General features: G+C 48.2%; 1 protein-coding gene across 2 annotated transcripts in view; it reads left to right on the top strand.

Annotated features, from left to right (window-relative positions):
- Positions 1-12,145, top strand: part of Prkca (protein kinase C alpha) — a 412,947-nt gene that overhangs the window by 371,111 nt on the left and 29,691 nt on the right. For both annotated transcript variants that reach the window (XM_031350714.1, XM_031350715.1), the window contains exon 14: positions 12,014-12,094. In XM_031350714.1, the coding sequence (XP_031206574.1) occupies positions 12,014-12,094 (81 nt within the window). The remainder of the gene's footprint in view (positions 1-12,013; positions 12,095-12,145) is intronic.

Genomic DNA, 12,145 nt, shown 5'->3' with positions numbered 1-12,145 from the left:
TAAGGTTTTACTGCTGTGAACAGACACCATGACCAAGGCAACTCTTATAAGGACAACATTTAATTGGGGCTGGCTTACAGGTCCAGAGGTTCAGTCCATTATCGTCAAGGCAGGAACATGGTAGCCTCTAGTCAGGCATGGTGCAGGAGGAACTGAGAGTTCTGCATCTTCATCTGAAGGCCTCTATGAAAAGACTGGCTTCTAGGCAGCTAGGGTACTAAAGCCCACACACACAGTGACACACCTGCTCTAACAAGCACCACTCCCTGGGCCAAGCATATACAAACTATCACAGGGTACTAATCAGAAAATAATTCTAGAAGCCGGCATGAGGGCTCTCTTTTCTCTGACATAACAGGAATTCTCTGAGTCCACAAGAGTCCTTGAGAAGACCAGTCACAAGTCATGCACCTCTCTGTAGGCTCGAGTACCAGCACAGGAGGTGCTGATCACAAGATCACAAGCCTCTTCTCATGGGTCTCTAGCCTCTACCCTCCGTAAGCCACCTTGTGTAGCCTCCACCCTCCGTAAGCCACCTCGCGGCACCTGACTTCACTGATGCTGGGAGCTCTTGGACCTCTTCCTTAACAGATACTGTATCATCCTTTGGAGCCCACACTAGAAGGGCTTTCCCATCTTCCTCTCCCACTGGCTTCTTTCCTGTCAGCCTTGATATCCTATTCTCCTTCACCAGTGTTGCCTTCTTCTCTCCTTCCATGAAGTGTCTGCCCAGTGTCTTCCCTCCCCTGCACTCCTGTTGCAGTGGGAGGGAAACCCGTTTGTAGTATGTCACGCATGAAGATCCTTGAAGCCCCGCTAATACCGGGGGTGTGTGTGCTGAGTGGGCAGAGAACCTCTCTCGTGATGTGTTGCCTCTGCTCTATCTCAGGTCCCCAGAGCACATCTCTATCAGCATATTGAGGTCCTGTTACTTGTACAGAATCATACACCTAGCTACACACCTAGCTACAGGCAAGGTTAGATTTGGATCCTAGATCTCCTGGCCCCAAAAGCCATACATTTTCTTTTTCATACATCAGAGACAATATTCATATATAAAATTGTGTCTAGAGTCATGGAGTAAAGCAATTTAAAATTGGCATTTAGGGGCTGGGTAAAGTGCTTGCTGCTCAAGCATACAGACCTAGGTTCAGATCTCCAGCAGCTCTGTAAAAACCAACCACAGAAGCACACTTCTATAACTCTAGGGATTGAGGGATAGAGATGAGAGGATCCTAGAGGATGAGCTCTAGGTTTAGTGAGAGAGCCTGTCTCAAGATAGAGACTGAGGAAGGCAGTGTTAACATCTTACTTCCACAGGCACACACAGGTACACACACATACACACACACACACACACACACACACACACACACAGGCTTTAACATGAACATTCAATTATATTCGATCTTTTCTTTGGCATCTCTTAGGAACTGGACCTTATGTGACCTGGAATCAGGCACTAAGCTTTGGTCAGAAACAATCAGCATCTAAGGGTTTTCTAGCCAGCCACTGATGGTAAGCTGATCTCTTATAACCCACCGTCAGTCTAGCAACATGCAATCCACCACCCAGCACACAGAAACGATCAGTCAGAATATTTCATCAGGTGCTTCTGGGGATGCCCTTCCAGGAAGGGGAACCTGCTAGAAACCAGAAGGATGACAACAGCCCAGGAGAGATAAGGATTTCAAAATGACAGATTCCTGTTGGCATTGACGGTACCTCCAACATGGCCAAAATCACTAGGTGAGAAACTCTAGGTGTGGTTGCCCTGGAGCCTGCTCTGTGGGAGCAGAGGGACAAAGTCTAATCAAGGTTGGGATTAGAGGAGTCCTCGGAGCAGAAGCATTGTCCTCAGGGCATGGCTTTTGCATCTTGGACTGTACCATGACAACCCAGTGTTTCCTGCCACAATAGCCAGAGAGCTATACTTTTATGCAAAGTTTGCCTAACTACTTTAAATAGTCCTAGGATATAGTAAAAGACATCTTCCTGGTGAGATTCCGTCAGCAGGCCATCCGCTGGGACCTTTCTTCTGGAATGATCAGGATTCCCTTTCTATACAGCCATGTTAGGGAGGGCATGGGAAAGCCAAGGCTATGCACAGAGGCAAAGCAGACAGCTGTAGCTTGGAGGATAAGGAAGTCAACCCCAAGGTGGCTGGGACCCCAGGGACAAGGGCAGAGAGATCAGAGACCCCTGAGAGAGCGGGTGTCAGTTCAGGAGTCAGCAGTCAAGTGGGAACCTGGCCAGGACCTCATCCACTATGTGACATGGCTAAAGAATCCCTCAACAAACCTGAGCAGATGTTGGTGTCATGTTCTGAACCTTAAGAACTGTGATCTGAATATATCATTTCATTATGTTATTCAGCCTCACGTATACTATTATTATAGTACCAGGAACCAGTTTAAATCACTCTGTTGTCCCCTATCTGCTCCCTGGCCCCTGCTCCCTGCCCCCTCCCCCTGCCCCCTGATCCCTGCTCCCTTCTCCCTTCTCCCTGCCCCCTGCCCCCTACCCCTGCTCCCTTCTCCCTTCTCCCTTCTCCCTGCCTCCTGTCCCTGCCCCCTGCTCCCTGCTCCCTGCTCCCCTTTTAGCCAGAGCTCTAGACCAGCTCTACAGAAGCTCCTCACGTTGCCAGTCACTCCACCCTCCAGGTTTTTGCGGCTGTCCTTCCCTCCACCCAGATACCTTACCCCAGGCACTCACATATCCCCCTTTTATTTACCTCCTTCAAACCTTTCCTTACCATCTTGGTCCTCTGTCCTGACGACCCTGTGTAAAGCAGCATACCTCAGGCTCGACCAGTACCTATCCCTCATCTCCTCTGAGGGACTTGGCTGTCCCGTGTCACAGGGTAGCATTGTGGTCTTTTGGTTCAGTGCTCCCCTGCCCCATTACTGAGAGGACCCCAGGCTTGGGAAGAACACACTTATACACTGCTTTCCTGGGTGCCACCATGGCTGCTGGGTAGCCTTGGAACTAATAGAACTGGCAAGTTACTGGAAGGGTCATCTGCAGCTGTCACCAAATGGGGATGCTGCCATAGAGTAGGCCACATACCTCTGCCTATCCACTAAAGAGACTGGTGAGCTGGGAGCATCTGGGGGCTGATAGGACATCAGCTCAGCTTCCCCTAGAGAGCCAGCTATCCCAGAGACTTCAAAGCTAGGGCCTGGGGGAAGGCCTGTGAGGAGGGTTAGACAATTTAAAAAAAAAGAATTAAAATTCTCAATGAAAAAAATAGCTCTCGTGATTACACAGCCGAGCAGTCAGGCAGTAAATTGGCACTTGGCTAACAGAGAGACAGGTAAAAACTCAGCGGCAGCTCCCGCAAGCCTCCCCTCGCTGCATGGACCATGGGCCCCACCTACCCAGAAGCACTTGATTAAAGAAAGAAAAATGATAAACCCAGTGCAGCATTCTTTCTCCCGGGGTCCGTTTCCCTGTCTGCAGGGTCATGGTCTGGAGACTCCAGCACTAGAGAGGAAATGAGCCTCTGCTTTCCCTCAGAGGAACACTTAAAAGAGCCCACGGTAGGCTTTCCTCCCGCGTCTTCCTAAATTGTGTGGATCTCCTCAGAACATCTCTGTGACTTATGGAAGGTACATGGTCTCATGTATTTCATTGCCTGCTCACAACTCTATGGCCATCTCCTAATTCCCCAGCCTCAGAGCCCATGGACACTGCTTCATTCTTCTCGGCCTTTGGTACCACCTATGCTGTTGTGGTCTGGAAGACCGTGCGCCTCTTCCTCCCCATCCTCCCTCCCAATGACCTTCAGAAAGAACCAGGTTCCAGTAGATTCGCTGCCCCTCGGTGAATGCCTGCTTGCATCCTGGACCAGGGCAAGCACCCCCTTTGTGGTTTGATCCAGTCATCAATTCTGTTTTGCACATAAGGATTTTTTGCACAGAGATTTAGTTCATTTTCCCCAAGACTCCAGTAAGATAGGCCTGGACTTTGAACCCAGGGCTGGGCAGTTTCCCCTGCAGTGCCTGTTGTCCTGAGAAGAGAATTGCAGCTTCTCTTCAGAAGATACCCATCACACCCATCACACCCCCATAAGCCTGCGGGGTGCTCACACAAGCACACTCCTTCTCCACTCCCAAGGGCTTTTTCCTCCTGATACTCAGGGGCCTGCATTAATTGTCTGTTCATTTAGAGATTTATTTAAATCCTGTGAAAACAGGCCAGGGATTTCTAAGCCGTATCCCACCCCTTCCTCTGTGAAATTGCCTGAGTATGGGTGGGGAGGAAGTGGATATATCACAAGAGCCATGACCAATAGTTACTCGTTTCCTAGTGTGCACCTCCCGCTCACACCTGGCATGTCATTTCATTCTTAAGCTTACACCAGTCCTCTGAGTCCGGTTGCACTTTCCCTGGTTCACAAGAGGAAAAGAGACTTGGGGGGGGGGCGGTGCAGGGAGAGGGCACTGACCTTCCCAAGCAAGGCTCACAGATAGCAGACCTGGGCAGTCTGCAGCCCTTTCTCAGTGCACGTGCCTCCCAATCTTACCTAATACATCTCGGAAGAACTACTGGATGTGAGACCACTGGAAAAACTAGAAAGCTCTTACAGACAAAATGTATTCCTAACTCTCCTTTCAATCCTTTGTGTAAGTAGTTACTCTGTTCTGAAGTATAGTTAACATTTTGAATGGCTCTCTGGGCTTAACAGGGGAGTCCCATGCTGGGCCTGCAGGTGAATACTGGGCTCTGAATCCCAAATGCAGATATTGCCCTGGTCCATGTAGCAGCCCCTTGGAAAGAGACAGAGAGATCAAGGCAATGTGTTCGATCCCAGGCTCGTGATTTGTGCCCCCTGCAGCCCTGTGTAATATCCAGCGCTGAAGACAGACTTATATTCAACTTCAGGCTTTTTTCTTCCTTCTCATTTGCTAAGTCCTTGTTATAATCTTGCTTTTTTAAGAACTTGGTGTGAAATCTATAAAAGGGGGAGGGGCGGGGAGATCATAATTTCTTCCTCTAAATGCAATTTTCGGCACCACGTTTGACTTGAGTGAGCTTGCCCTGCCTCGAAAGGGGCAGTCCTTAAACTCATATCTGTGGCTTGTCAGTTGCTTCTACTCTATCCAGTGTAACCAACTCAAAACACATTGGTGTTGTACCTGCCTGTGAGCATGTGCGCAAAGGCCAGAGGAGGACATCTGGCACTCTGCTCTACCACTCTCTGATTTATGCCCTTGGCAGAATCCCTCACTGAACCTGGAGTTCCGCTGCCCTCCCGTTTATGCCTACCACAGCACTGGGGTTATGGGTACTCGCAAGCTCGTACTCAGTGTTCTGTGCAGGGGCTGTGGGTAAACCTCGGGTCCTCATGCTTTCAAAACAAGTGTCCATCCCTTTGTATGGGAAGACGATTCACACCCAAATAAACAGACACTTCCTATTCTCTTCCATCATAGACAGAAGCATCATTTTTGTATCAATAAAAAATATGTTATTTCAACCCTATAATGCCCAGGCTTCTAACTCTGGTCATATTCGTTGTTCTCATACAATGCATTTCTTCTGGAGATTTCAAATATCACAGATATTTCTTATGTAATGTTCTAACATCTGTGATTGTAGATGTTACATTTCCAAGTATTCATTTCACATCCACCTCCCCAGTTAGAGCCATTAACCCCGATGTCTAGCAGAATGCCCACCCCAAGATGTGACATGTCAACTGTAAATGGTGACTGATGGCAAAAGAGTGGGAGGGTCCCATAACAAGAACTCATTCAATTGCTTTAAGGCAGATTTTATATAAGTAGTATCTGATACATCATCAACTAGTGTTTGTTGAGGGGCTGAATAGAAAGGGTTAATGTTACTTTGAATGCCATTCCAGAGTGTTCAGCACATGTTTTAGGGACTGCCTCTCCTGTGGGAGTGTTTCCTCTTTCTTCCCTTGAGCCTGGTTGACTCTGCTGGCCCTGAATACCTTTCTCCCACATACCTGGTTCTCATTTCTGAAGTCAGGCACTATGGGTGACACGTTTTGCAGTTCTTCCCATAAGCCACCTCGGTGTGAACAAAACCTCCCCATGGGAATTCCAGGACCACCGCTGCAAGTTGTCCAAAGGCACTCGGCCTGTGAGCTGCAGAGCTGGTCCCCAGAGGTTGAACTCCGAGCCCTCTCACCCCAGCATGTGTCCCATGACTGAGCTCAGATGGGATCCTCAGAGTGGAGTTTGGTGGGGAAGCCTCCCCCTTGCGCTGTTGTGGTGTCTCCTGTGTCTCACCCTCTGCTCTGTACCACAGAAAGGGACGCGTGGAGCCTCAAGGACTTTCCCCGACCTCGAGCAAGGCAAGCACTTTGCTGTGGTTTAGGTTTAAGTTCCTTTCCTGAACCTGAAGACACTTTTTATATCATCTCCAAGCCCTTTGCAGTCTTAGCATCCCAGCCTCTGGAGGCCATTTTGACTGTACACATTAGAGTTGGGTGGGTGTGTGAACTGGGTTGGCTCTGATCTACTCAGTTCTCCAGCAAAGCCTTATGTGTCCACCCAGCACTGGGTGAGGTCCTGATGCTGGGAGCAGAGGCAGGCCTCTGTGGTAAGTATGGCCCTCATGAGAAGGACTCTGGACTCGAGGGAGGTTGACAAATAGTCTTAGTGTAAGACAGCGAAGGTTCCGGGAGCTGCCTAGCCCTAACGTCCAGGCCCCAGAGGAGCAAGTAAAAAAGAAGTAAGTGAACTCAGGGTCCAAACAGAACATCTAGAAAACTCTCTGACAGGCCTGTCTGCTTTCTTCCCTGCTGGTACTTCCTGGACAGGTCAGCCAGGGCTTTGATGGTCTGTACAAAGCTTCTCTCATAGGTCCCGTGTTCCTTCCTTTGAAATTTATGGTGCTTTTCAAAACAACCCTAACTCTTCCATCCATCAAATAAAATATTTTTACTTTTGGAAAAAAGGGAAAGCTAGCTTTTGTTTCCTTGAGAATAAAAAAGACTTGAACACATTTTATGCATGAGGCTGCTATTTTTCAGTGGCAGCTTGGAAAGAGGCCCCTACCCCCACTCCTTTTGGTGGTCAGACCTTTCCTTTATTTAAGAATGTACTCTGGGGAGTTGGTACACATTATAGGAAAGGAAGAGCAGGGTCCAGTTCCAGCACGCGAACCAACAAAACCACTGTCTGCACGCTCTGTGGTGTCTTGCAGTACATAGGCAGAAGTATGGAGGGCAAGCTGGCTTCACAGCTCTTTGGCTCCTTTTAAGTCTTTGGCCCATCTTCAGCATGAACCTCTACCAAGCAGGCTTTCCTGAGAGCTGTCTAGGAACCCTCCCTGTGTCAAAAGAAGCAGTGTATTAAAATGATCAAAAGTGAAGCCATCTGGATGACAATCAGGCCCAGCCTTGCCACTTACTATAAGCCTCAACAGGCCACACAACTCTTCTCTGCCTCTGTTCCTCTTTTTGGAACAGGCCTTAGAAGGTCGAGATGATGAGCAGGTAAAGACAACGACGTGGGCAAGTGGCTGTGGTGGTGATGTTGGTCACAGCCCTCGTTACTGCCAGTAGTGTTCCCACAGTGTCCCCAAACTCTCCCACGTCAGGGGTCATCTAAAGCATCAAGCACTCTGGGATGCCTTCAAACCAGTCACCTTGGCAGAGAAGGAAAGGCTGGGTGGCCTTCAACCAGTGGTCTTCCGGGAGCCTTCACTGGGCCACCGGCCTAAAGCAAACAGAGAAGCCGCCTCTGGTCCTTTCATGCCCTGGTCCTATGCCCGGTTTGGAAGAACACTTATTCATACCTCACTTTTATAAGACAGGCAGCCATTTGTAACATCCTGACAGTCCCCCCAAGCAATTGGCTCATATACGGATAATCACAGTGATCATACTGACAAATAGCTGTAAGAGGAGTTGACAGTGGCCCCGGTTGGGGTCTGTCTTCAAAGCCGGAGTTCAACCTCCCATGTGCTGCAGGGAAACCCGCCAACTCTAGACTTTCTCGCCAAGCCAGCCTCCTTTTGTGAGCTGCCCCATTACGGGAAGCCAAATTGCCATGGCAGCCCCTGGCCCTGGGCCTCAGCTTATCAGGGAGCCCAAGCTTGGCTGCAGGCCTCCCTTGGCCCACAAGTGCCAGGGGCACCTGCATCTGTCCCCATTGGTGACAGACCCAAGAGGCTCTCATATTTATTCTGTGCCCTCTGAACCTGGTCTTCAGCTCAAAGCTGGACCAGGCCAGCCCCCCTCCCCCACTAAGGCCAGTTGGAGCCAGAGAAACTAAGTAAGCTGTGTAGGGATTGATTGACGCTGAGGGCCCAGACACTCACTGCCCAGTGAAGTGAAGCACAAGTCACAGATGCATTCAGCAGGCCTACTTTCAGTAGTCCCAAAAGAAACAGATGAAGTGGATTTTGCTGTATTCCACTTAACCCAGTATGCCCCACGGTAAGAAACTGCAAATGAACTAGTTCCCCTTTTTTATGAAATCCTCTGAATCTTAATATTTTACACCTAGAGGCACCTCAGTTTAGACTGGCCACATCTCCTGAGCTTAGTTAACACATGTCTAATGGCCACTGGACAGCATGCCTCCAGGAATCAGCATGCCAGATCTGTAGATCTGCTCACTAGTCTTCAAGAAGGGTTTCTAGCAACATTCCCTTTCACCCTGGGGGTTTCCGTTCATTAGAGATGTTTATTCATAGCCGCAGATGCCTGAGGGAAAGTGTGCTTTCCTGTGAAAAGATAGTTTTGGTGGTGAGGTTGCACACTGGACCCTGGAACTGAGATCACCTGGTGTGCAAGCCCAGGATGGCTGTGGTGCTTAGAATAGGGTTGGCCCCATAGACTGTGTGTCTAACCGATCGGCCCATGGAGAACGGTGCTGTTTAGGAGGGGTGGCCTTGTTGAAGGAACTGTGCTACCATGGGGGTGGGCTTTGAGGTCTCCTATGCTCAAGCCCTGCCCAGTGTGGGGCACCCTCCTCCTGCGCTTTCAGATGAAGATGTAGAACTCTCAGATCCTTCTCCAGCACCATGTCTGTCTCGACACTGCCATGCTTCCTGCCATGATGACAATGGCCTAAGCCTCTTTTACTGTAAAGCAGCGCAAATTAAATGCTGTCCTTTATAAGAGTCACCATGGTCATGGTGTCTCTGCATAGCAATGACACCTAACCACAGTGGCACTGATGAACTTCGGGAAGGGATGCTCGGGCTGCCTTCCAAATGCCACCTCTGTATTACACCCGACATCACGCCGCGCCACCTGTGCTCATAGTGACTGTAAGCTCCATCTGGTAGCCGACCAGGCAGCCCATGGGGTCAACAGCACAGTGGGTGGAGAAGCCTGTGGCACTCAAAGTTCTGCTTTTATGAGCCCTGGAGAAAGGAGAGTGTGTTATCAGCAGGGGTCATGGGAGGTTAATGCTGTGGAAATAGAAAGAGGGTGAGCCAGGGAGTGAGCTGGAGCCGAGTGCAGGGGAGAGGGAAGAACTCAGTGGATGGCTGCCACCTTCAGGGATTGTAGCTCTGTCTAAACAGAAATGGACTCCTACACCCTGTGACAGCTTTCAGAATCAAACATGACTCAGCACCACATGAACACAGGCGTCTGGCTGGTGGGACTGCTCAGGGATTTGTGATATATATAATATGAAATGACATGAACGAACAGTTGCCATGCATGGTGACACATGCTGCTATCCCAGTACTCAGGATGTTGTGAATTTGAGGCCACCCTGGACTGCATAGGAGCAAGGCCCTTTGAGGAAATAAAGACTAAAATCCTCATTCATTTAGCTGCCTCCTGGGTTCAACATCAGATCCCAGGGACAGCGAGGAACACAGATTAGAGGAACCAGCTTTGTATGCTAAAGAGAACAGTTTCTGCAACTGCTTTCAGAACGTCATTATACCACCACACTTTAAACCATTTGAAATTAGTTCAGACCCTTTGGACTGATCTTCAGTGATCTTTGATAACATTTTATCAAGTTCAGCATAGATATATCTGAAAGTCACAAAATTATCTTAAAATACAAATGGACCAGCATTCATTAAGACCCAACTTAATCACTGGGTGGACACATCTGTTAACTTTCTGAGCCTTAGTTTTCTCACTCATCTATAAAATGGGAATGGTCATGTCTCTCCAGCGTGTGGCATGAGAAGATGCAAGATGTGTGTAAAGTATCCCACATGTAGACTTTAATTCTCTGAAGAAAGGTTTTTATTGCTTTCTATTTGGTCCAGATGGGCTTTGAAGAAAAGGTGGGTGTCGTAATTTGTTAGTGGGGTAACTGACCCTAGTCACTAATATTTTGGTTGCCTGCCACTGTGGACATCTGCTCACTGTGAGCAAGCAGAGGTCAGGTAGTCATCTCCCACGTGCATCCAAGTCATCCTGACCATGAGTATCCAGAATCACCATGGCAGGAGACAAATGAGCCTGCGACTGCCTCAACCAGGAAGTAAAATATCATTTCCTCTCCGTCCATTTTCCAGAAATGTTTCTATTTAAAAGTGTAAATCCTGACTTATCAGAGGGCATACAAAACAAAACATGAAACTTTGGGATGTGTAATGAACATCTGTAAAAATTAAAGCAGAGGATTCAGATCTTTAAGGTATAAAGAAATCTCAGTAATCAATAAGAATAATCAATGTACCCGTAGTCCATGAGGGCAGGGATCTTGTCCTTGCTACAGTGTATCCCTATCACTTCCCATCGTCTCCAAAAGAATGAGTGGATGGTCCTGTCAATCAGGACTGCAGGCCGTTTACCAAAAAGAGAAGCACAGGTGTCTAATTCCCATGTGAATAAAATGCCAATATTGAAATATCACTTCCGGTCATCAGACTGGCACTCTGAGAAACAATGGCAGTAAGTGCTGTTGGTGAGGATTCAAGGACACAGATTCCACTTTTCTGCTGCTGACAGAGATGCACGGTGCTGCCCTGCAAGCGATTTGATTTCTGAGGCCAACAGAACTATTCTGACTCAACAATTCCACTCATAGGGATTTGTCCTGCAGAAATAACTAAAGGCTTTTGCAGAGATGTTCATGACTTACTGGGTTTTTTTTTTTTTTTTTAATGTTATATGTATGAATGTTTTACTTGCATGTAAGTCTGTATACCACTCACATACCTGGCACCCATGAAGAACAGAAAAGGGGGTCAGATATCCTAGAACTGGAATTACAGATGCTTGTGAGGCACCATGTATGTGCTGGGTGTTGAGCCTACGTTCTTTATAAGAGCAAAAATCACTCTTAACCATCAAGCCTTCTCTCCAGGCCCCCATGGTCTACTGTTGAATAAAGTAGCAGGCTGGCATAATCCCATTTGTAAAGTTTCTTCTTAGTTAATTCTTATTGAGAAGAACAGCCATCAGATAAATCAGTAGAAACTAACTTACTGACCAGCAGTGACTATCCCTAAACCAAACACTGGAGCCATTCAAAAGAATATGATCTCTGATGCTGTCATTTGTAAGATGTATGTATTTATTTGTATAATGTGTGTGTGCCCCTGAGTGCATATGCGTGCACCATGTATGTGCAGGGGCCTGCAGAGACCAGAAGAAGGCAATTCTAACCACTTGATGTGGGTTCTGGCAGCCAATTCCAGGTCTTCTACAAGAGCAGCTCATAAGCACTGAGCCATCTCTCCAGCCTCCTCATGTTTTTTAAACATTTAAATCCAACTCGCTGTCTAAATATTCTGCACCAGTGATGAGTAGATCTAGCTTCAGTCAGTCAGTGGCATCTCCAAGTGAATCCACAAGAGGAATCGCGAAACAAGATTTGGGTAGTGTGTCCTGGAATGGCAGTTCTCAGGGTCCCTACCTCCCATTGAAGGGTCCTTTTCCCTGCCCCTCACCCCCCACCCCCTTGCAGAAATTGAGGCAGAATTTACCACCACCTCGTTAGCTTAGCGAGAGCCATGTTGACATGCCTGTCTGCCTGCCTTTACCTCTCCTGGCAGGAGCAGTGAGTTAGTGCTACATATAACCAATGTGTTTGTTTTCCCACAGATAATTGCTTACCAGCCATATGGAAAGTCTGTGGACTGGTGGGCGTACGGCGTGCTGCTGTATGAGATGCTAGCTGGGCAGGTAATATTTCACTACGTGTTTGTGTGTGTGTGTGTGTGTGTGTGTGTGTGT

This window comes from Mastomys coucha, unplaced genomic scaffold (genome assembly GCF_008632895.1).
Source record: "Mastomys coucha isolate ucsf_1 unplaced genomic scaffold, UCSF_Mcou_1 pScaffold5, whole genome shotgun sequence".
NCBI classification, from domain to species: Eukaryota; Metazoa; Chordata; class Mammalia; order Rodentia; family Muridae; genus Mastomys; species Mastomys coucha.
Note: the sequence above shows the minus strand (reverse complement) of the source record. Positions and strands in the feature narration are given on the sequence as shown.